The sequence below is a fragment of the Epinephelus moara genome, chromosome 7 (assembly GCF_006386435.1).
Source record: "Epinephelus moara isolate mb chromosome 7, YSFRI_EMoa_1.0, whole genome shotgun sequence".
Lineage (NCBI taxonomy): Eukaryota > Metazoa > Chordata > Actinopteri > Perciformes > Serranidae > Epinephelus > Epinephelus moara.
In genome coordinates, this window is record NC_065512.1 from 22,203,022 (window position 1) to 22,229,662 (window position 26,641).

General features: G+C 41.5%; 1 protein-coding gene across 5 annotated transcripts in view; it reads right to left on the reverse strand.

Moving 5' to 3' along the window:
• Positions 1–26,641, reverse strand: part of pkp4 (plakophilin 4) — a 119,587-nt gene that overhangs the window by 61,662 nt on the left and 31,284 nt on the right. For 4 of the 5 annotated variants that reach the window (XM_050048648.1, XM_050048647.1, XM_050048646.1 and 1 more), the window contains 2 exons: positions 13,608–13,720; positions 1,043–1,077 (listed from right to left, as the gene is read on the reverse strand). In XM_050048648.1, coding sequence (XP_049904605.1) covers positions 1,043–1,077; positions 13,608–13,720 — 148 coding nt within the window. Of the gene's footprint in view, positions 1–1,042; positions 1,078–13,607; positions 13,721–14,450; positions 14,485–26,641 lie in introns of those variants that run through there. The other variant, XM_050048651.1, reaches the window with a different exon arrangement.

The following is a 26,641-nucleotide window of genomic DNA, read 5'->3' on the forward strand; positions in this document are numbered from 1 at the left end:
TATATATATATATATATATATATATATATATATATATATATATATATATATATATATATGTATATATTTATTTCGGCCGGATTATGTGAACTTCATATACTCTAATCCTCACTCGGGGGGGGGAAAAAAGCTACGGCAACACTAAACCCCTGAGCTTGCTTTAGAAAGACACAAACCTGCTATTTCTAAATATCCTATTGAGAGAGACTCTCCCTGCAGCCTGTTTTATTTTCTGAAAATGTCGGTGTGCAACCCCATTCTGAAGACGATAACGCGGTGCAGACTTCCCTCTGTCACCAGTAATAAGGACAACAACCCCACCCACATTTAAGGGTACTGTTTGCAGTGGAGACGCTAAATGCACCTAGGGTCTAGGAACCATGTCTGAAGGGTTACTTTTGGGTTCCAAAAGGTACCATACCGAGAGTGTTTGGTGGAAACGGAGCTATAGTTTTGCTGTTGTAAAATGGGGTCCCCTTTACTTCGATTCATCAAGAATTTTCTCCGTTTTTTGTATTGTTCGTTCACTGCAGGCATGAATGAAAAACTGTTGTTTTTTTTCATACATTCACTATAATACAAGGTGAGTAATTGATATACAAATGATCATTTGTGGGGTGAAATATTTCTTTAATAGGTCCAAAACGGTGTAGTAACAGAAATGAATAAATACTTTGTGAATGTAAGCTCACTTTATGCAAAAGATAGAGAGCCATAGGTTGCTTCAAACCCATAAAGATAATCTGAATAAGGCTTTGTGTTTTGGTACTGAATGACACAGCAAAAAGTATCCCTGAGATAGTAGGTGCACTTGTGACCCTACTATGTTGCAGTAAAACACAATGGAGTGAGCACTGAGCAGTAATTCACTGTTCCACATTATTTTTGTGACAAATACTGCACCACGCATAATTCTCAATGCTTGAGTGTAGAAAACACCAATTATGACCTGACTGCTAATGCAGATGGTAAAAGTGGACGGTAAAAACAGATTTTGTTAGGATGGGGGATCAAATCATTTTAGTGTTTGAGTTTGACATACCTGCAGTTCTCCAAGGCAGGGACTTCTCAGATGAGCTGTATGGGGGGAAACAGGAGAAGGAAAAAAAGAGTTAATAAATGCACTACAAACCAGAGAGACAGTGAAGTGATGGACATGAGTGAAATTGTCTGGAAGAGACAACTTTCGGCCTTGTGTACTCTTTCCTTGGGCCTTTCACAACAGGGTCACAGACGGTAATCACTGTGTTTGAGATAAAACTACAGCAAGGTCCGGAGTATACCACCTAAGAGCAGATCTAACGACTCAGATGTAAAGTCCATTCCTGTCATTGTGTTTATCAAGACCTAAAGGTGCCTTTGGTGACAGCTAGTGTCTTTGAGGACCCATCAACACTGACAACAACAACAAAAACTTATAAAAGTGCTACTGGAAGGTGTTTTTCCACCTGCAGCTTTAATAAACATGCTAGGCTAAAAGTACAAAAGGCCGGGAACACATCCTGATGGGAGTAGAAACAGAGCACAGACAGGTAAGGCAGGCTCCAGGAGTAAAATCAGAGGTAATCATACAGTATATTCACACACACTCACTGTACAAGCTCACACTGTCCTGACATCCGAATATGATCCTAACGTGTTTATTCCAGCACAGAGAGAATCTCAGAGAGATCCTCAGTCTCCAGAGAATAATGCGGGAGAATAATGGTCGAGCCAGACAGCGATCACAGTTTGTGACTCTGCCAACAACACTGAGGGATACCAAGCAGCAAAAACATAAAGGATACAGTGACAGTGTGTGGGAGATTGATGATGAAACGTCCTGGGTCAGTGGATGAAGGATCATACCTAATGACAAGTTCAGACCAGGAAAGCACCAGACCAAGCACCCGGCAGAATATGGCTGTCCATTGGGACTGAACTGATTTTGTTTCTTCAGATGCACCATCTCATCAACTTTTGGCCTGGGGCATCCATTGAACACAGCAGGAAAGCCACAAAAAGATGCAAACTCCAACGGTTAGCTGGAGTTTTACGGGTGAACCCACTAAAACTGGAAGTATCCCATCACACCAAATAAGAGCGGCTGTGGGAGAAATGGTGTTTCTGCCATTTTTCATCATAGAGAAAACAGGTCTGCTTTGGCAACTGCATATTTGGATTTATAAAAAAGTTGTAAATGTATTTACTTTCAGTATCGCTATGGTGTAGCTTAGGAGTCTGCACATGTAACTATAAATAATCAACATACTTTCTGCGTTCCGTGGACACCTGTGGACTTAAAGTGGTCACTTCGACACTAGGGATGCACATGATTAGTCGTCTAAACGATTAAACGTCTGCCCCCTTGCTAGTCGGCACCAGAAGTATTACTCTGTAAAACCAATTAGTGTTTTATTTGTGTACAAGGCCGCTTAACTGTCATGCAGCCGCCTGCCACTAGTGGGGGCTACAGAGCCGTCAGACAGCAGTCCCCCTCCCTGCGGTAATGCTTGAGTAGACTGGATGTTTAAAACAGCGCGGTTGGAAACTGGAGAGATGTCCTTTCGCAAAACCAGCGCGGTTTGGCATTACTTTGATCTAGGAAATGAAAACAATGGAGCATGTAGGCTGTGTCAGAAAAAACTGTCATATAATCACTCGACTGGAGCAATGCGCAACCACATTCAACTCAAACATTTGGATGTTAACCTGCACAGAACAACGGCTGCTGCTGCTAGCCGTGCTAACAACACACAGACAAATTTGACATTGCTTACCCGAAGCGCTGTGATTCCACCTGGTCTAAGAGGATAACGCAGCTCATCACGCCAACGACCTTGCAAGATATGCTTGCACGCTGTTCTATAGTAGCACTTCCATTGTGGACAAGCGGAGTATGAACTGGCTTTTAGAAGTACAATATAACCCTTTAACGATGATGTATAAATCCATCTTATGCTTGACCAAACCTTCACAACAGGAACATTACACAGTTTCCTGCAATGAAAGTGTCTCCAGGGGGTAAGACGGAAGCAGGGAGAAAATTACACGGTACATATTGTAGTACGTTTGCTACTCTTTTTGCTCTTTGGCTTGTTAGATGATTGAAAGCTTTTCTTCCAAGTACTAGTGTGAACAGAGCACTGATGCAGTCTGTGTAATAAAGTATTTATAGTTACTTTCAGATCTGGGTTTCACAAATATTTTCTTTCCCACTGTTGTGAAAGTTAAAATACGGAACAAGAACAACAGATATTGAATTTACGTTTGTTTAGTTAATGATCAATACTAGTTGATCATGATCAAGAGAACACTGAGTCCCATTTTTATCATCTTTAATCCTACCTTAGGATGCTTGTAAAGAAGCAAACTGAAGGAATATAAAAACGTAAATGGTAAATATAACTTGAAACCTTGCCGAAAAAAAAAAAGAAAGAAAAAAAAACCCTAACTGAATGCTACATACGTTTTTATTTTCTTTCTATAAATACATACTTTTCTGAAAAGTAAATTCATTGTAACCGTGCAGCAAAGGCATTGCACTCTAATGATAACTTACAGTCAAGGCTGCTGCAGAAAGAAAAAAGCAGAACAGCCATGCGAGACATCTTAATAGTCACCTAATAATTACAACTCATGTACGTACCATGGAAAACACTTTCTGACAAAAGGGATAGCCATTCACTTTCTCAAAGCCATTTTTCCAAGGCTGGTTATTATGACAAACAGAGGCCAAGCAGGACACCTCGGAGCAGTGTTCCCCCCTTTTTCTTTTTAATATCCTCTGTTTGCTGGTTATTACTATCAAGCACTCGATGTTGCAACTGCTGCTATTTTTCCATCTAAGGTGAGAGTCGATGAGCTTTAAGAAGCACGGCTCTCCGAATTTTAATGAGCACGCAGGCAATTAAAAAGAGGAAGTTGGGGCGAGTTGTGCTCCACTGAACCATGGCAGATGAAGTAGAAGAATGGCGACCATAATGATGATGCGCCATGCGTGCTGCATGCCGACCGGCTGGCTGGGTGAAGGCAGCGTAAAGAGATTGTAAAACTGCCAATGCTGATAAACAACAGGCCTAACCCTGACAGGACACTTTATTTCCCATCAACCCCTATGGCTGGTTGGAGGTTGCATCTTTTAGGAGTTTCGCCAGGGGTCAAGTTTGATAACCACCACCCTGTATGCTCGTAGAAATGAAGGGGGTGGTCAACTCTGGAGGTGTCATGAAATGTAATGACTCCCATCAGAACCCTTGAGTGTGCTTTCACCTCTGTCGTCATCCAGCTGAGCCATTGAGCCTAGTGGTGTGAACTCATTGGTTGAAGCTAATCTCCATTCACACACAAATGTCCAGTGACAGCCATTTCATTTGTCCTTCTTTAGCTTTAAAGGTGTAAAAATGGTGTTGCATGTTTTCTTTATAAGATCCCCAGGAGGTGGCAGAAGTCCACTGGTCCCCTGGTGGGAAAAGTGGCTGCATTTACACTTATTTAAAACATGTGATTATATCTTTTGGCAGTAACAGGATTTCTGAAACATCATGTAAATGGGAAACTTGGCTTGTTATTGGAATAATATTATAAAAACCTGGATAACAAAGGTAGACTTCTGCTGAACAGACCTGATTATTAGCCCACTATTCAACACTCACCTGTTTCTGAGAGGTCTTGTGGCCATTTGCATGCCAAAGACCTTAAAATACTCGAATCTCTGTGGCAACAGTAAAGCAAGGTGAAAGGAAAGCACTTTACTACTTATAGCTGTTTTGGCTTGTATCCAAAATCATTACATCAAAGCTCAAAATTTAACTGAAAAAGAAACTGTATTGATCTTTCTGCTACAACTAAAAACATAAACCACCTAACAGTGGGCTCTTTAGTGACTTGAACACAAGGGCAGGGTAAAAAAAGAAACAGTGGGCTCTTCATGAACACTCTATCCGCTATCAGCACTGTCAGACAAAATGTCACTTCATTGGTGACGATGGGCCTTTTTGACTGAACAGTCTTAGGAACTAAACCCAGGAATTAAATCACCAAGTGCAATTTTCACACACAAAGAAATAACAGAGACACAGTGATGTTCTTTGTAACTTACAAAGAGTGTTGCACAAATCACACCACAGACATGCAGAGGCGGAGAGGGATCCTGAAAACTACTAAGTAGCAACAATCTGCCGTTTAAAGCCACAGTTGGTAACTTTAACGGAAATAACTTTGTCATGTTTGCTAAAACTGTCACTACATCCACACAGAGCACCTTGGGACTGTCTGGTCACAAGCTTTCTCATTATACAGCTAAATAGTACGCTCGAATGTGTTTCAAAAACATCTGAGGTGAGAAATAGGCAATGAAGTAACAGAATCTTGATTCCTATTTGTGCAGTGCTGCCTAGTTGGACAGTTTCAGTTCTCGAGCAGTGATCAACATGACCGACATCTGTATTAAGCCGTTTCCACTGAGCAGTACGGTACAGTACAGTTTAGCTAGGTACACTTTTTTTCCCGTTTCCACCTAAAAAGTTGTGGATGGTACCAATGGAACCGTTTCCCTGCCTTTCCTTTTTTAGTCACCCCTCTGTTGGGGTACCTAGCACACAGATCTGGTACTAAAAGGTGGAGCTGCAGTCCGTTGATTGGTCAACAGTGGAGGGTCACTCTGCTCAGGGCTGAGTTGTGGCTGGTTTTGAGACTTAAAATGAAATGATGCCTTTCGCAGCAGCTGTAGACTGAGAAAAAATATCTTGATTCACTGGGCCGACTGCCGGCAACTTTTAAGGTGGAATGTTTAAGTGTAATGTTACTCAATGCATGAGTTGACGTCCTGAATCCATCAGCACACCTTAAATTTCAATGTCACAACTTTGACAATTTCATTAGTTTTTATTGTCTCTCTTGGATGACAGACACTTTTAGTAATGATTGGATCTTCAAGCAGCGTTTAAAGATATATATTAATTTCGACCAGGTTATGTAAACTGCATATGTCCCTATCCTTACTTGGAGAAAAAAAAACATTGTGGAGCAAAGTTCCTGTGGGCTCCAGTGACACTAAATCCCTGCGCTGGCCTTGGAAGAATTAAATGCACAAACCTGCTATTTTTAAATATCCCATCAAGAGAGACTCTCACTGCAGCCTTTTTTATTTTGTTCTGAAATGTCGGCGTGCAACCCCATTCTGTGGATGATAAACGAGGTGCAGACTGATAAAGAAAGAAATACGGTGAGTGCTGGACAGAGCAGTGAGTGACAACAACCCCGCCCACATTTAAGACTACTGTTTGCGGTGGAAATGCTAGGGTCTAGGTACCATGTCTGAAGGGTTACATTTGGTTCCAAAGATACCATAACAAAATAATCTGGTGGAAACAGGTCTTTATAGACTCCTCAATTGTAATTGGTTGCTTTTGTTCACATGCTGTAATGCCATAAGAAGCACTATTAGCAAGCAGAGGAATATGATTTTTTTTTCATTATCCAAATATAGTGTCAGTTTCAGCAATTATGACAAAGTTATTTTTGTAAAAGTTGCCAGCTGTAGCTTTAATGGCGATATGCTGTGATATGTGCTTTCTAACACTAATAGAAAGTACAGTACTACCCCTGAGGTAGGGACTTTTTGTGGGACAGACTAAATTTAGACCGTTTTTTTCCAGTTGAAACACAAGTTAAGTGCCTGAATTCCAAAAATGGTTCCTACGTTCCTTAGGGGTATTTCAGTTGAAAAGGGCTATTTTCTTTTGTGTCTATTAATAAGTTAATGGCAGTAGTTAATAGTTAATATATTTTGAAATAATCAGCTTATCCTTTGGGACTGCAACAGGCAATGCAAGCCAAACAGCTGGAAGCGAGTATTGAAGTTCTGACAAATGATTTGTAGGAAAGACACAAGTGCCTTTTAATGATATTTTGCCTTTCATCAGCTTTGTGCAGGGGCTGAGGTGTGTCCTCCCCTTTCTGACAGCTAATGTGTCAAAAATCTGGCGGTAAAAAGTTGCACTGACAGACAGACGGACAATCAAGCTATGATAAAATAATGATAGCTACTAGGAAACAGGCAAAATCAATTAAAACATATCTCTATTCAGAATAGGAATGAAGAATCACTTAATTCTTAGGACAGGTCGTCTGGTCAGGAGGAGTAAGATTCTTTCAAAAACCAACGCAGAGCACACACTGTGTATGTCAGCAAGTTATGTATTCACTCCCACACATACCAGCCAAGTGCTCCTACTAGAGTAGGCATTTTACAGCATACAAAGGCAACCTAAAGATGTCTACAAAAAAAGGAGAAAATTACTTCCCCCTCGGCTTTTCAAACAACACCAGTCACAACAGCCACGTCTAATGCTGACACAAGAGTTTCTCTTTTTAACAAAGAACTACTTTTAAGCCAATTTTCAAAACAAAGAGGGGCACATAAAAAGGCTTCTTACCAAAATGATCTCTTTATTCTAAAATGAATTTATAAAGCAGGAAAATAAAGACCTGTTCCTATTAGCCTGCCACTATATGAGAAATTAAATAGAATACAGACCTACTTTCTCTCTGTGGTGTCTGCTGTGTAGCTGTGTTATGAAAACACAAGTTTAAAGGATCAGACTCAATACTGATCATCCTTCAGTATCAAGATGGTACAAAGCCATTGTTAAAAATTACCCTTTGCAATGACCTTGTAAGGGCAAAATATCTTATTGATTAAAAACCTAGTAGAGACAACAAGCTCATAATTAACAGCTAATTTAGTTAGTATGGTTACTGTTTTGGTAGACAACTGCCTTCTTATTAGAGGTCAAACCTGTGCTCAATTTCTGCAGGCATTCAGCTTATTAGATCCAACAACTACAGTGAAAAATATATTTTCATTATCATTTTTTCTTTTGGCTAGCTAAATGTTAACCTGCAAATGATGGACTGATGACAATGAGCTTAACGCTGCACAAAACAGATTTGGCTGCTGATTTTTATTGTGACTGCGCACACAAAAAAAACCCTTTCATGTTGGAGGCTGTTATTATATTGAGTAAAGAAAGACCACCTGGTTCCCTTGCTTTTCTTCTAAAATTAATCTTGAGATGCCATTCAGGTTGTTAAATGTCATGAGCAAGTGAGCGACCACGGGATAACCACATGAAAGCAAGTTGCTTATATCTCCAAATACGATCGCTGGCGTTGTTGGCTACACTAAAATTGAGGTCTAAAACACAGCACTTCTTAAAGAGGAAATGAAAGTAAATAGCTCAGCTGTGTATTTTCAGAGAGCTGTTGTCCAGACCTTTTTGGCAGCACTCGAAGTTGCTCTTTACCTGCACCTCTATCTAAAAAGGGAGAAAGGGGAAATTGACACTCTTACTTCTAAGTACGGCAATCTGCTGGTAGTAGGTGGGTGTTTTTTGTAGGTCTGCAGGCTGGAGTGCAAGGACGCATCATGTAAGGGCATAGGGCTTATTATCACACAGCCAGAAGAGATCACAGAGAGCTATTACAGCCTCTATTCACACCAAGTGTCATTTATCCAAATACTGCTTCCACCAAAATGTATCACGGCCCATTTTAGTACAAATAACTGCTCAAACATGGTAGGGCGACCATGTTTGGACAAATAACACGTCTATGTTTTCAGACGTATTGGCATGGGATGGTCCTGGTAGCCTTAGTTAATGACATTAGCATTCATTGTTTTATATAAACACTTTGGACACTCAGGCACTTTTTAAAAACAGTAATAAATCTTCAGCCCCTTTTACACTGCTAGATTTTCCGTTAATGTTGGGCCGTTTTGCCGGCAAGCTGCGAGCGGTTAGACACACAGAGCCCAATTGGCGAGTTGATCCGAGGTGCCCAATTTTCCGCCACGTAGAGGTAAACATATTGGCGGAACCTTTTTTGGTTTAAAAAGACCGAGGCACCCTTCCGCCACAGGAGGGGCTGTTGATGACTTTTGGGAGGAGCTGTTGATGATGCCGCACGTGCGACCCACTGGCGGTGGACTAACAGGAAACAGCTGATAGCAGGAATGAGAAGCTAGTAGCAAGAGGGAAACGCAAACCTGAAAGTCACTGTAAAGATGAGCAACTGGGGAGATATGGAATTGCGCGCCCTCCTTGGCCTCGCAAACGAAGAGGCCATTAACCGTAAAATGACGGGAACGGTGAAGGACGGGCCAACTTATGAGAGAATCGCCGAAGGACTGACCAGCTGCGGCTTCCCTCGGAGTACGTCACTGAGCTACACGTTTTGTTACTTGCTCATGCCCCCCCTTTGCCCCAAAAAAGGCACATTCTGTATGAACAAAAGTAGGTAGGCGGCATTTCGCTGCACCCCCCGTTTTGCACAATTCCTATTTAAAAAGGGCTATAAATACAGCAGGGAGCGAGGGAGCAAAAAGAAACTGTCAAGCTGAGCTAAGTGGATAAACTGTGACTCAACAGGCCCTTACTGTAGTCTGGGTAATCATCAAGCCTCCAGTATGTCACCCAAGTAATCAGTACCTTTTATCTTACTGTTTGTCTCATAAGAGGACGTTCTCAATATCAATAACCATCTAGTGTAAGGGTACACTGGAAAAAACATTATTTAAATGGTGGTTAATGACTTAACTACTGGGGTGTAATGTTTTATCACCATGGTCAGGAAAAAAACCCCCTTCATAATCCTAGTAATTGACAATGCTTAAATCAATGCTCCAGTTTAATAGGCAGTCCCTTAGTGGTCAGGGATTCACAAAGAGCCCACTTCCATTCACATGTGCTGGCTTAGCTTGAGTCTTTGGCTCGGCGTGTCAGCCCAGTGTGGCAGGGATTTGCATCTCCATACAGCAGGGCTTCCCACTTAAAGGCGTGTCTTTGACTGACAATGGCTCGTCTTGAGTCGATGATATTTAAAAGCAGTGGGTTGATCCACAGGTAAAGGTCCCCTGTTTCTTTGTTGTGAGTGTTTTTCCATCACTCAGCACAACAGATAAAAGAGGTTTACCTGTTGGAGATGAGCTGTTTGCAGAGGTGCAGTACAAGCCTGTTGTCTCAAGCTGTTCATCTAACACCACACTGTGGCTGTTTCTGCATGTACTCTACCTCCCTGCGATATTAGTAGACCTGCTTTTGTTGCAGAATATCTGCTAACAAAGATCCTCTGACTCAGTGTTTGACACATTTCATTTCCTATAAATTTTTCACAAAAAAGGCCAAAAAACATAAGGAAATTTTGGGTTTTCATCAGCAGTAACTTAACATGACTCCTATACAGCTTAAAGCAGCTATCTGAAAGTACAAACAGGACGTAGGAGAGAAACTAAACTCCACACCACAGAGATCCAGTTAGAAGCTACTGAAGCACTGACAGCTGTACGCAGAGAGACTCTTCTCCCTCTCTATCTCCTGCATGGACAGACAGGAGTTGAGTCTTGCAACATACGAATGATTGAGGATCAGAAGGGGATCGTCAGGTGTTGGCTGCAATTGGCAAGACGTCACTGCTACCCACTTGGAGGCAGTTGGGTGAGTTTTTGGCCCAAGTCCTAAGATGATCCATCTAGGCTGTGGTTTGGCATGTTTTAACAGAAATCATGGCATGGTTTGACACAGCATGGCCGAAAGAGCCAATGTTAAAGCCCTGCAGGACTTCCCACTTGAAGGTGTGTCTTTATCTGTGACGTGCTTGTGAGTCAACGGAAATTTTTTTGTCTGCCCTGCAGGTGTTATTGTGGTCAATAACTTTCTAGTGCTGATGTCAGCATTTTTAAATTTTCTCTCAGCGCTGCACTAACACATGCCAAATTCCCTCCAGCTTGCTTGGAATATTTCTGAATGCACGGTCGTCTCACTCCAGTAAGCAGGGCTAGTGTTTTTTTTTTTAAACATGTCACTGAACTGTCGCCTGAATAATGATGATGAAGTTTATCTGATGTCACTGCAACCGCCTTAGAGGGGGTCGGGCACATTTTGGCCTGGCTCCAGAGACTTGGCGCAAATTGGCGCATTTAAACTGGTAATGTAAACCCCTATCAACGTAGCATGGTTTGACTCAGCACGGCCATAATTGCCAATGTAAAAGCCGTCTAGCATGTAGTCACATGTGTCCATGACCATATTGGGTCACTATGTTTAATTCAAAATCTGACCATTATCAACAACAACCTTGTATGCTATCATAAACTGTCCTCAGAGACATAACACATTAAAAGCTACAAATCAGTGTATAATGGTTAATCATTAGTAAAATACCCACACAGTACAACACTACACTGTGCCATCAAAACTTCTAGCCTTCATGAAAGCAAAGAAACAAAGAACCATCATATCAATACTGCCTGAAAAATCTGACCATTGAACAATCTCTTAAATGTCACAGTCTATTAACCTCTATTATAATTTCCCTTGCCATGATAAGAAATTCCATTTTTAACTGGACCCAAAAGCGAGTCACATATTACTTGTTTAATAAGGGGAACTACAACTGAAAACAGTGATGCATGAATGAATGTTACAAAACACGCACACATTTCAAACCTTGACCTTGATGTTTTTATTCTGCAGGATTTTACTGTCAGTATAGTTTTTTTTCTTGCCAGCTACCGTTATTAATTCATATAGCTGTTATTGGCCAGTACCAACAGCATTCCTGTGTATCACTGCATCTCCGTATCCTATTGAGGTAAACCGTCAAGCCACGCTATAATATAAGACTGGTGTCAACTCTTCTTCACAGCGGCTCTGTGAAGCCCATTGGGATATTGTACGTGGTATTGAGCTGTACAAATGAACCTGACATGTCTGAGCCACAGCAGACAGGACAGAATGTGTGGTCACTGAGGTGTGATGATCAGGCAGCCTAGTGTCTTAGCTGATGAAATGGGAATGAGTTCCCAGAACAAACTCAGAAGCTCCACACTCCTTCAACGCTGACAGCAGCGCTTCACTGAGCAAACAACACTCCACTATCATGCACGTTCACAAACACATGCACCTTCTGTTACTGATAAACATTACAGCTTAATATTTTGCCTACAAAGACAGTTTTTTATATTTTCATTTAAGCTTTACATAAAAGCGATTTGACTCAATTAGCCGGTACAAAATCCTGCACATTTAAATTGCTAACTGACACAAGTGAGTTTCTGATAAGCTGAAGCTGGGCTCAGACTACAGGAGTTTTAAAATCCTGACCGATTTTGAAATCCGGTTGCATCACGGACATAAGGAGAAACTTTGCTCTTCTCTTTAACCCCAAACATGCATACGCAACAAGACTGCATGATATTATTAAGATTATTGTGCCAGAGGGAGCATGAATGCACCACCTCACGTGATCACATGGAGAAGCAGCTTTAAACAAAATGGAGACTGATCTGGTGTGACAACTTGCAGTAATGTTAAAAAATGCTTTGGACTGAGAAAAAAACAAAAGCAGGAGGCTAAAAGAGTCTGGATGAGAAAACATTTGGGTAATGATGGGTTGTCCATTTTTCAGTGAGAACTGAAGGTGAGATTTTAACTGTCAGTTTTAATATCTAACAACAGCAGTATGATAGCCAACATTACCCTCATGGGCGAGAATGTTTAGCGGCATCACTGTCAGCTGCTCTGTACTAATGCAATCATAACTGCAATTGTCCAGATTTTAACTCCTTATATCCGAGATGTTTAAAATTACTGGAGCGAACTGATGAGTGTGCGAGCAGTCTGCGAGGTTTATGACTGGATCTGTGTCAGGCTGCCCCTTGAAAATCAGAGATTCGAATCATCAGTCAGAGACACCTCACTCGACTGAGATTGCTTCAAGTTGAGCAGTCATTTTTCTGTCTTCTAGTCAGTGTGCTGTGCATTGTACTTCTGGGATGTTTTGGTCCCCAGTTTTTGCTGTGGAATGAGTGCTCTTGACTTTCACGCTACTTTTTGGTACAGAGAGGTGCGGACACAATGCAGCGGCACAGAGGAGGAGAGGCTTTGAACCCTAAGGCTCTAAGATAATTCTCTCCTCTGTTTAGAAGTGGTGAATGTACAGCTCACAGCAACTTAATACAACACAGTCTCTGGCTTTTGTTTGATATCTAGCGTCTGCAAAAATTATTGTTGCACATTTCTGATATGTCTTTAGCATAGTTAGCTTGTTTGCTACATGAATGCCACTGTCTCAGTGAAGCTCCCTCTGAGCCTGTTCAAACTTTATATGGACAAAAATGTTGACTATTCATATTATACAGCTAAATCTAATTCCACTGACATAATTCTGAGTCGGGCGCAGCCTTGGTTCTGTAAACCTCTCACATTACTAAATAATCTGGGCCGAACATCAGTACTGACCAAGGTCCCAGACTGTATTTCTCCTCCGATTGTCTGGAGGTGTGAATCAGGGATAAATTGGCCCAAAATTCCTGTAGTCTGAGCTCAGCTTTAGATAACACCGGAGCAGTTCTTTCCATTTCTAAATAACAGGACAGGAGGGGGACATTTTTAGATTTACAGTCCAATCATATTTGAGCTCACTGGGATGCTCCATCACTGTGCCATAAGGTTACACTATGGAATACGGTCACTGCTGTGAAGGATGAAAACGCCATGTGTTGGATTGTGGCTCTGTGTGCGCGTGTGTGTCTGTGTGTGTGTGTATGTGCAGCTTCTCATTACCTGCTGCTACCAGCGCCTGGCGACTCGGCCCCGAGTCTGCATCTTTCCAGCTGATTGGCCACAATCTGCCTCTCCACTTCCAGCTCCCTGGTTAGCCGCTCAAACTGGAGCTCCTGTGCATAAACACAACAACAACAACAGAAAAAAAGACATGGGACAGAAGGTCAGGAACACATTCTCATCACAGTGAGCATTACATACTTCGATATGACAAATGTGAAGTCAGTACGAGGGAGGCAGGTTGACAGTTTGACAGCTAGCTTCAACAGCATTGTGCTTCATCGCGGCATGTTGGGTTAATGATGACACAAAAAAGGGGCTTAAACACACTGCGAACAAGCTAATTCCAGATATAAATGTTACATCAAAAGTAGCTTAAAAAATAGAGAGCATGCACATTCCCACACACACACACACACACACACACACACACACACACACACACACACACACACACACACACACACACGGGCTATATGGTACTGCCATTTCTCCAGCCCACACAGAGAGATAAGCACCACTTCAGTGGGTGATATTTAGCCTTGGTGGCACTGTTCCTATGGGAGTCGAGTAGAAATCAGCATTTGACTAATTATCTAGCCTGAGCGAGGCTATTACTTGCACAGCTCTCTAGCTCCAAGCACTGCATCATGACACTCATAAGACACACACAGGGCCTTTTGTACACAGACAAATGATTGCACATGCACACACACACACACACACACACACTCATTTGCATGCCTTAGAAATACCTTTATGGTCACCCACACCACTACCATGGCAATATCCTCACTTGCGAGCCAACACTCAGGTTTTTTCTTGCAAAAAGGCCCCACTCACCATGACTCTATGTACAGATGGCAGGATCCTCGCCTGCTATCCTTAGCTGTCCCATGTAATGTCCATTACCATGGTCAATTACAATCACAGCCAGCCGCTTTAAGGCACAGGCACACACACACACACTCCAACCCTCAGCCTCTTTTGTGACCTGTCTGAGGAAGTTTAGTCACTCCACGACACTAAGACCAGCCTACTTTTCACACCTCCTCTCCCATGTTCCCTGAGGGTGCACTGAAATTTCCTTTCACATTGTAGACACGCTCTACTCACCCCTCCCCCAAACCGCTGCTTTAAACCCTCCACCGCTCTCCTCTCCTCTACCTCAGCTGTAGATATGTGAAGCTTAACTGCAGTGAGAGGGAGCATGCAGGAGGGGAACCTGCTCAGTCCTTTTTCCTTAATGACATTCTTTCATGTGGCTGAGATACCTGCGCAGTGCCATGAGCAACCCTGATTACATCTTGTGCTGCGTGTATGCAAATAAGATACAACAGACCTTCAATTATCCAAAAGAAAATATTTGTTATCCTGATGCTTGATGGTGAAATGAATATACATGGTATTAATATACTAAAGAGGACAGCATGGTGCAGAGGAACTATTGTTTACCTTCATTACAAGGTGGGGGTGTGCTGGATTGCACAAACCAGTATAAAAGCCTGCAGTCATTGCCAGTGGCTATATCCTCTGGTAACATCACCTTTTGCAGCATTTAAACCAAATCCAATGACAAAATAGTGCACAATGTATCCACATCTTGATGTGTAAAATCAATTTTTACTGAACAACAGTGCAGCTAACAAAGCACTGCTGATCTTCATGACAAATAAAATGTCTTTTCAAGAGCTGCTTTCCAATAAAAGCTTTGCAGGGAGGGGGTTCTGCTTGAAAGCTGTTATTGTGAGGCAACAGCAGAAAATGTTAACTTTGCTTTAGCTGTTATAAACCAACAATTGTGAGTAATTATACTGAGGAAGACCATTAGTTAGTACTGGTGATAGTTGATGTGGTTGAAAAATGTGCCAAGACACCCGCATCTCTGCCAAGTTTTTCACTACAGAGGTGTTTTCACATTCTTCTACTGAAGCAAACGATGCCTGAGCACTTTCCTTACATCTGAGATTTAAACATACTCCGGGCAAACTAGATTAGGTGACTAGATTAGGTCACTAAAACGAAAGACAATCGCTGTCGAATACAGGAAACGCAAATCGACTGGGGAACAGACGTCAACACCAGCAAGGAAACCTGAGAGCGGACTTGTCAGTACAGAGAGCAGAGTTTGCATTAGCATAGTGAAAGTTTTGACAGCAAACATGGAGGAATGTGCAGTTTTTGGATGAAAACCAGACCCTGGATATAGATATTATTGTGTGTTTCACAAACTCCTATGGCTGTGTCAGTCACTGCCATATAGCCTAGAAGCTAACTACATAAATAAATGGAAGATGCTACATGCTCTTATCATTCCGATACGTTTGCTAGTTGCCAATTTTGAAACAAAACAGACTTCTCATCTGAGTCTAGGTCTGACTGAGGCTCAGACATGTGTGGCAGAATCTCGCCCATGTTTCCTCTAATGCTAACGCTAGCATTCTTGATGCCTGCTGCCTTTTCACCGGTCAACCTGGCACCGATCTCCCATAGCCAGACCCACCAGACCACACTTTGTTTTAGCACTGGAGTAAAGCGAAACATAGTGCACGAAGCGGTGGTAGGCAGGGCCTGAGGTCAGATCCAGAATTTCTGAATGAGGGAGAAAGAGTAGCTCTGCTTCCAGCCCCTTTGCTATTTTTATGTTTTATGAGGGGAAACCATGTTAAACAAAATATTAACCATAGCAGAGTATCTATACTTTAAAACCTGTCTTTAGGGGGACTTCAAACAAATTATATAATTAGAAAAACTATTCCCGTCAGTGTCATTATCTTTGGTTGAATATTCACTTATTCACATGAGCTGCCATTTGCTATTAGAGGAACACGCAAGAACGCAGCGCAATTCCCTTGTATATGATCGAGTAAATTACATTTTCACTTTTAGATCATCCCAATCATTTTATCGCCCAGGACAGGCCAGTGTTAAGATGCAGTCTCCCTCAGAAATAGCAGGGATCATCCCTACGTCTGGTTGTTTCTGATACAAGACACACCCACAAGCTAACAGAGTGCAGATACAGCTCCGTGAGCAGGACAGAGATAGAGTGGCCACAACACTGATTTACTTAGAAGAATAAATGAGCCATCAATCTTCTGTGTGACACATAACCCCCACTGAGAGATTTTGTTGCATGAAAATTGCCAATTTCAACCTTTCATTCCAAACAATCATCCCCATTTCCATTCTTACTTTTCTCGAGACAGATGTGGCTCAGTGTGAATAATCAAAACACTGAGATGTATTTCTGCAACACCTATGTGCAGACCGTCGAGGGGATAAGGACATATTCAATTCATGGGCTGTTTCTGACAGCATTCAGTTTAGGAAATTGGCTGTTACAAAACATCAGGGTTTTTTTGTTTTTAGCAAGAAATGGTGAGATCTGAACACTTGTTCCTGCACACACACTCCTTGCAGAAATGCACACAGAGCCTGAAGGTCACAAACAATATGGACTCTTCTTGTACCAAGCCCCAGGGCTGAACTAAGTGATGCACAATGTAGCAGTGATTGGCGGCAGATTGGCACCCATGAGAGAAAGTCTAAAGACTGAACTATTGTGACACCATCCTGCACACACAAAAGACGCCTGTATCTTGTAAGCATTTACATGGCTGTGGTAATAAAATGACTTTGGGTGGAAACAAGGGATATGACTTAACGTTAGACCTTCACTGTATAAGAGAGAGAGGACATCGAATAATAGTGACAAGAGGGTGAGCAAGAGCAATACAGAGGGAGAGATGATCCAAACACAGTCTACTCGATACAAATCTGGAATTACTCCAGTGTGTGATTCTGCCACCAACGTGCAGGAGAGAGAACATAAGGTGAGAGTGACAAGAGAGGGGTATAATCCATATGGACACATACAGATTACACAGGAAGGAGAGAGAAAAATTGAACATTCAATTATTTCAGCTGCAACAATTAATGCAATTTCAACCAATCCCCGTAAATTCTGCCCAACCTTGCAATTTTGTCAGAGTTTGCATGTTCCCCTCGTGTCAGCGTTGGTTTTCTCCGGGTACTCCGGCTTCCTCCCACAGTCCAAAGACATGCAGGTTAACTTGTGACTCTAAATTGCCTGTAAGTGTGAACATGAGCGTGAATGGATGTCCGTCTCTATGTGTCAGCCCTGCTATAAGCTGATGACTGGTCCAGGGTGTGCCCCGCCTCTCGCCCAATGTCAGCTGGGATAGGCTCCAGCCCCCTCTGCCACCCCTAACAGGATAAGTGGTTTCAGAAAATGAATGAATGAAAGCGTCTCTAGTGAACTAATTATAATATTCTAGTAGGCGACCTAAAGTTTAATTTGTAACATTAGTAATTTATATAATAAAAATTGATACTTGGCACTGATATGTTATTGTCACACAAAAATAAAGCAACACTATGCTGTATCGATTTTTCCCCCCACCCCTAGTTGTGAACATGTACCATGCAACACGCACATCTCACATTTACAAACTAAAATTACAGCTAAAGATCAAGCAAGGCTAATCTCTGATGTTCTGCATGAAAGCAGGGGTTAGCTGTTTTGCAACACAATTCAGGAATGGCTGAAACATGTTGAAACAGACAAGAAAAGTCATCATGACAGAGGCTGTTGCACCTAGATCTAATGAAAGAGCTGAAAGAATCAAGGTAATGGTGCATGGTTAGTGCTATCTTTAGTGTAGTATGAATTACGAACTCAGAACAGTGCGGTTTTATTCTCACTTGGACAAGATGCCTTTGATTTTCAATGAATTAAACATAAAAAGCAACTATTCTTGCACTTGCTCCTGCAATTTCCTTGTAAAAAAAAAAAACATTGTAAGTTTTTAGAAAAGCTGCCGTGAAATTGGGCATTTTTGGCCGCGACAATCCCAAAAAGAGCCTGCAAAATCCTGGAGGGACTGATAAATACAAATGGACATATGGATTCTCATTCATTCCCAAACAAACACCCCTACATACAACAATATGATACAATTAATCTTGCATGTGTAAAGCTTATTGAGTTACACTGTGCTTGTCATGTATGAATATGCAGCAGATGCTTGTGGGAAAAAAAACACACAGATAGACAGAACAAACTGTTTTGTTTACCATCTAAATGGAGACAGAGATTTCCTGCGTCTGCAAATGCAACTATTCTTGGCCCACCATTTCTGTGCCTTCTTTCTTTTAAGCTCATAATCCAATTGTTTTGTTTGGCAGTGTGTCACCTCGTCAAGTCTGGCAACTTCATCTTAGGCAGCACTTCTCATTACACGGCCGTACATGCAAGGCACAAGAGAAATAAACAGCTATGCCTTTCTTAATATTTGACACAAAGTGTGGCTGGCCTTCAATCTGGCTGATTAGACGGTCTGTGATCTTGATCAAGCGCAGCAGAGAGAGACATCTGTTGCAACCATAAGGCACTAAGGTCTCTTGTCACTACTGATATTCAGAGTTGCTCCGAGGCTATAGCGGGCGGGCATCCTGCCTACGTGCTCGCCCCGACCCTGCTGTTTTCTTACTATGGAGCAAGGCATGGAGGAAGTGTGAGGCTTCCTGCATGAAGCTGTGTCAACCAGGTCTTTTTGCAGCCCTGTTCTGAATATGTACATTAAAGGGATACTTTACAGATTTCCAGCTAGCTTTGTATCATAATGTGGGCAGTGTGTGGAAATGAACTGTGGTAAACGTCCCTTCATCCTACCAGCGCCCTGATCCTCCTGCTCATCTCTCAGCTCAGCAGTGAAACACGTCATCCAGTGGATTTTTGCTGGCTGTAGGGCTGCTGCTGGAACTGCAGATTGTACTTTCGCATTTTTGCGCTTGCCACCACAGACACAAAGAGTATAGAAGTGGATCGAGAGAGACCAGCTGCTTCCTCTCTCACTCAAACTCAGACCATTTGGTCTTTTTCTTGCCTAAAATGTTTTTAATAAACATATTTTAGTGCACTGTTTGGCTGTATTACAAGAATTTGTGAACAGGAAGTGGGCGTCATACTGTTCCCTGTATTGTAAAAAATGCAGGCTGATAAATCTGGGATTAGTTCTCTAGTCTAGTTCTTGTCTAAAATGTTTTCAGAAACATATTTTCACTGAATGTTTAACTGTTATTTGACACTGGTGCCAAAAACTCAACAAAAAGGCTAAGCTCGCAGTAAGTCATTCACCAGTATGAGCATTTAAGGAACCAATGCGGCGCATTACATTCAGGAAGATACAGGTTTTCTACCTCTTCAGCAAAAGTAAATACCACAGCCTTTTTATTCTGGTCATATAGCTCAAAATTTAAAGTATTTGTATCTTTTTACTGCAGAGACGGCCTACTTTTATGAAAAGACCATCTTTCTAGCAGTGATATACTTCTTTTATATGGTTGTTTTCAATAAATTGCCTTTATTTTTAAAAACTGAAACACGATTTCCATCAGTGAGGATGGCACATACTTTTGAGAAGCAGGAGGATAGCACAGGTCAGGTGGCCTCTCTTTGATCCTATAGCCATGACGCAACAATGCACTCTTTCTGTCATGCCGAGTTTACTCGCTTTTCAGGTGACATTGAGGATTACTGCCATGCTTCTCTTTACAATCACAATCTCAGGCTTTTCTTTGCAAAAAAAAAAAAAGTTTCACACATTTAAAAAGACTTTCCTTCATCTTTGCAACTCCTTGATATAGCGAATATCTATAATTAGCTTGTGATAGCGCAGGACTATATACCAAAACGGGCCCTGGTCTGATGAAACAGGGACAAGAATCACACTCACAAGTGGGGCTCCTATTAGCCATGGAGAGAGAGCAATCACTGCTCCGTGTAACTCATTGCACTTTCCATGCTTGGCCCCTGCACAGAATGGGACACATCTATTCAGTGTAACGATCCACCAAGTCAGACTGAGCACAGCATTAATGACCGTTAAGCAAGGCCTATGCTTATTTAATGGATGAGGGCGTAGCCTTGGTCGCTACCAGGCTTAGTGTGGAAAGGGAGGACAGAGACAATGGGTGGCCGACTTTACTGTACCAACAAGGCCTCTAACGCCTTTATTTGCCATTATAATGTGCCTGTTGGGCCTGATCTGCTTGTAGACCCAGAGCTGAATCAGATCCTGTCCCCTTGTGTCCTCAGATGGGCCCTAAAGAAACAGATGACACACGGCAGCAGACCACGCTACCAATATACAGGCTCCCTTGTCATCTTTATGGATGCTGACAATACAAGACCCATCTGAAATGCCTGAAGTGGCTCCTGCCCGCTGCTGGTTCAGCACATAGACGCTGGTGCAGCATAGATAAGAGGGGGAGCTTACGCACACACATACCCCAAATGTCATACAGCTATATTAACATACACTGACTTACACATGCACTCTATACAGCCCTGCTACACCACCATGTAAGGTCAATTAAATAATATACAGTATACTTGAATTTAGCACAGAAAATGCTAACTGATGCTGATCTCACTTATGCTACTCTGAGAACTGGGGTTATGCAAGTAACCTAAAGTTTATAGCTAAGCTAGACCAGAGCATAAAAGGTTGAAACAGATCAGTGGTGTTGTTTTACTCTCATTGTTCTCCGTGAAGTTGGGTGGAAGTGATGTAATGTCGCCCTGGCACGTGTGTGGTGTGAGCACTGCACCAAACTCACTTTAACAAAAAACAACTTTTAAATGCTACATTGCCTGTCAGCAGCCGGTCATGTTGTAACTTGGGAGGCAATTTAGCCGAGTGTGCTCTGATTAATTTGGCATGTAGTTAGCACACCAGTCATAATTTTGTTTTACTGGAAATTCAAATCTTGGCATTTGGTACTGGTGTTCCTCGGCTTTCACAGCACATCAAACCAGATTAAAAAGTGACATATTTTCGTTTTAAATTTTCTTTTCTTTTCAGTTTCTCAACGTTTGAGAATGGAATTTGGTGTTGTGGCAGGCAGCACCGTAAGTGTTTATCTGCCTGACCAAAGCAGTCAGCCTGGGAGATACACTTTATTGCAGGGTTACTCAATTTGCTTTGACTGGGGGCCTTTTTTTTGTAAAACGACAGGAGGCAGCCAGGGGCCAGTTCATTAACAAACATTAATAATTAATATATAAGTAATTAGCCTGGACCTCTGTTAAGGGTCCAGGGGATCCTTCCCTTCCACATTTTTTTTTTAAACAAACAAGTTCTACTTTCATGCTTTTATATGCAAGACAGAATCAATTTATTTTTATTGTGTATCAGAAAATGGTCAGAGGGCCACCCAGCACCCTACATGTAAGCTGAATATCACTGCTGTACTGGATGTCCCGTATTTACCTTCTTCAAAAAATAAATGTTTCAATCTTGACCAGTTCCAAAAGACGGAATTTTTGTGTTTGAGTAGAAACCATCCATGAGAGAGGCTGCTGACTCTGTGGTAAACACAAACTTGCCAATTGAGCCAAGCTCTTCAACCGTGATAAGACGGATTGTCTGTGATGCAAGGAAAAGACTTTCTGCACTGCACTGGTTTCAAACATATTTCATACAATGATTGGTCAACCAGCAAACTCTTGAATTGTTGTTTCCCTCCCTCAAAAGGTGCATTCAAATAGACACACAGAAAATGTGAACACGAGCCGGCATATACTGTACCCAGCTTTTTACCTTGGCGTGTATTTCTGCTAACAACCTTAAATTCTGGGGAACTTGACTACATTATTCGATACACTTTTAATGAATATCTAATGCTTTGTTGGCCAGGTTTGGGTGTATGAATGTCATGATTGATTTTGGAAGATTTTCTCTCAAGTCAAAATGAAATATTGTTGGAATTGCATTTTGCTACAAGTTTGCAAGTTACTGAACCTAAAAAAAATGTTCTTAGCATTTAATATTCCTATTATAAAGATGTTTGCTCAAGTTTGGTGGTTCCTTCCCTTACTAAGAACAGTGAGGATAGTCCGCTTAAATTTATGGCAGGAAAAAGGTTCGACATCTACATCTTGTTCCACATCACTCCACTTGCTTACTGCTATCTAGTTGTGTGTTCCAAACACATGTAACACACAATGGCTGTATCAAATATTTCAAATCAGTCATGGCATTGGCATTCAAATTCTAAATCAGCCTGTGAATTGAATTGAATCTGGGCAACTTCTTTCTTTCCCATGTCTCAGTTTAAACCCAGTGTTTCTGCACATTTGCAGATATAGATTAGGCAACACTAATATTAGCTTTGTAAAGTGCAAAAGTCAAAGTTTATTTCAAAAAGAAAGAACTTCAATCCACATTTGTTGGTGTTTAGCCTGTCAAAAACAGCACTTGAACTGTGGTCAAAAATGGTTTGTTCTCCAGCTTGTTGCACACAAAGAGAGGCACGCACCTGTATTTACAGGTCGGTCTAGCTGCAATCTAACAGCAACATAAATTACATTCATAACCACAATTACAAAAATCTATGTAAATAACTTGGGTTGTTCCAAAAAAAGAGATCATACTATATATCTGCATTTGCTTGGCCACCATTTCTGTCATACCATAATGTTGCTATTAGCCTAAGGGCGTGATTATAATCCCTTATTGGATTAGCCTGCTGCCTACATGTGTTTCTGCTGATGCAACTGACGATTTATATAACAAAGTTGATTTAATAATAAAAAAAAGAGTAACTAATTTAATCCAATAAATCAGTTTATTCAAATTGAGGATTTTATTCAAGGATTTTTCATTTTGTTTAGGGTCATGATGTCATAAAACTTGACGACAGATATTTGAGGCTTCATTTTAAAACCTCAATAAAAGCCTCAAATGTTAAAAAAAAACCCATTTGGTACAGCTCTATTACACACACTGCCATTTGTAGCTAGTGTGGTTTGCTAGGTCACATTTACATTTGTCCCTACTATTCACAAAACATATGCAAAGATTTGTGATGACATCTCTCTAACCGCCATTACTGGAGAGGAACGCATATTCGTGTCATCTGAGATTTACCATCCGTGCAACCTGAACAGATGCATCATTTCACCTCCTGTACGTAAAACGAGGAACCTACAACATCATACATGCCGCATGTGATAAATTAGGATAATGTGGTGCAGTGCTAGTGATGCGTGAAATTGTGCATGAATACTCTTGGTAACTCAGCACCTTCCTTTATGTGACAGAATAATAATTTTGAGCAATACATCAGAGCAATCTCTGCCTAATCCTTGGTAGTGAGTGTCCAAATCCCACTATTAATTAAGACTTGAGATCTTATCCTTAATAGTTCTCGTTAACTCGAGTGCCGCCCGTGTGAGTCTGTGGTAAAGTGTGTTTTGGTAGTGCTGTGATTTGGGTCTGGGCCTGGAAAGATAGGGGCTGCATGTTCATTTGTGATGTTGGGATCCATTTTGCATAACCAGTGCAGATGGCTTTCCCTCTTAACCAAAGATGAGAATCTTACAGAAATATGTTTGTTCATTAAGTGGCAATGAGGCTTGACAGCTCTGCATCCTCACCGCAGTGTGGCAGACCCATTCCAATGAGAGCGCGACACCGCTGCGCAGTGGGAGAATGACAGCAGAGGTTAAAGGATTTCTGCAGCAGCAGGGACAGAGAAGCAGGCCCGAGGTGTGAGCGAAGAGAACAGGCCTCAGAACAGGCTGTGTGACCAGACCTGAAGGAACCACGCAGTGCAATTACTTACAAAAACTGCCACAAAGTCACCTTGTTAAAATACTAAGGTTTGAGGAAACTGGCTGCAGCGTCATGCTACAATAGCAGAATTCTAATAATCACGCTGGAGAGAAAGGCATTTAAAAATACTGTAAAGTGGCTTGCTGAGGTAAGAGAGTGTACAGCTGCAGGCATCGCTATAGGTGAATCACAGGGAGAAAATTGCTTTAGCACCCACAGCTGTACCAGAGCTTTTATACTGCATAAGCTGATAATGTGACAAGAGGCCACAAACAGAAATGTGAAACATCATTCACTCTCAGATAATGGAAAAGCAAGTTTACAATAGAACACCATTTCTGCCAGGATTAATAATGCGGCATTACAAGCATTTAGAGCAAGAAAACTTGCAGAGCAGCTAAAATGATTCTTCAAGTTCCTCTATCCAGAGCAAATTGACATGCTGCGGGTGTATACACAGACATGGAATTTAAGGTCAAAGCCGAATAAATACTGTTGCAGAAGTTGGGTTCTTAGAAAATGTAGTTTTCTGTTGCAGATCTAATTAATTATTGGCTCCATGTGTCCGATGACGGGTCACACCGCGGTGACCTCCATGTTGTACCAGCACACTGTAGCTGCTTGTGATTCTGTGCTCACCGAGAAACAGTTTAATCAAATGTTCCTTGGCTGAAATGTACTTGTCTTGCAATTTTGCGGGAATTTCCTTTTTGTTTTTTATAAGAAATCCTATTAAAAAACTAAAACAAACTGGTGTCAAGTGGTATGCCAAAAGCAATTGTACTTTAGGGATGACTCCAACTTGGAGCTTTGCATCAACAGGACAATTGAGACATGATCTGGAGTAGAGCTGCCCCCAATAGTCGAGCAAACATTAGTCGACCAGAAAGGTCATTAGATTTCATTGTTTGCTCAGCTGCAGGAATAAAAAGACAAAAACATTCAACTCTATTAGGAGTTGTGCCTTGCCAAAATAAATCAAAACCTATTTGACTGGACCATGGGGGAATTTAATTTGAAAGGACAGACACAAGAAGAGGCCACACTTGGCAGTAAGACTGAAGTCACGTTACAAAAAAGGCACAAGAGTAGTGCCCAACGCCCAACCTTTTGTTTTCCAGGTGATTAAATACGCAGCATGTGTACGACCCTAATTATCAGGACCGGTATCTGCTGTTATTACACAGGCTAGTTAATAACATGTCGGGCAGGAAATCCAAAGTGTGGGATCATTTTGAGAAGGTGAAGGACGAACCCAAGGTGATATGTAAGACTAGGAAAATTCTTTGTCAGGGGCAGCCCTAATCTGGAGTACTCAGATTACTCCGCAGAAGCCATAATGTCAAGATATGAGCTGCTGCACACGATTATAAAAGCTCTAACTACAACATTGTTCCCAGACGTCATCGCTCTAAAAATAATTTTATGTTGGTGGCATTTCAGATAGAACATGCTGCCGACACAGATGAGTAAGACCGCAGAGAACATCGCCTTTTCCATATATTTGAACATGAAAAGGAAGTTACAATTTGGCTTGATAATTAAAATGCCATTACAGAAACTGTAATTTGTGTGGTGGATGCTATTAAAAGGAACTGTCATGTGCATTGGCAAGTGTAGCAGACAGCGCTTTGCCACACATGAGATTGACAACAAAACAAAGGCTGTCAATGACAAAGACACAGAGGACACACTGTGAGAGAGGGTGGGGTGCAAGAAAAGTCGTGTCAATGCTCATAAAAAGAGATCCAACAACGATTTTTAAATTTGTTGATTCTTCCAGGTCATTTGTTCATCCACTGTGGCAGTCTGGGCACATCTCCAAGTCATCTAAGAGTTACTGATTTTTTTATAGCCCTTGTTGGTGAGTTGCGACAGGCACAGGTGGTTTGGGCAAACAGAAGGAACATGTTTAAAAAGAAAAAAAAAATGACTAAATGCAGAAAGCTGATGGGTGTTCTCCCCCCTCAACTTAAATCATCAGAGTAAATGCCTGTGCATTTCTGCCTCATTAGCATTCACAGTGTGCTACACATAATTACACTTTAAAAGGACAATTTATGCACCATTACTAGTTCAAGTGGAACCAGCAATATGTGGCATCATTTAAAATAATTTCAACTCTAAAGTTCTGCATAGCAGTGGACACAAATTCTCCTTAGAAAAACAAACTCGATTTTTATATTAAATAGGGTTGGGTACCATTCACATTTGTAATGATACCAGTACCGGTTCAGATGCCTGTAATTCAGTACTTGTACAAAACAATGTACTGTAATGACATTTAATTTCTGAACAAGCTGCAGGGGTGACACAGTAGACTAAAAAGCAATTCTGCTCCTCTCCTCTTTTCTAATCACACAGAGTTAATCTTCTGTATCTGGCTGT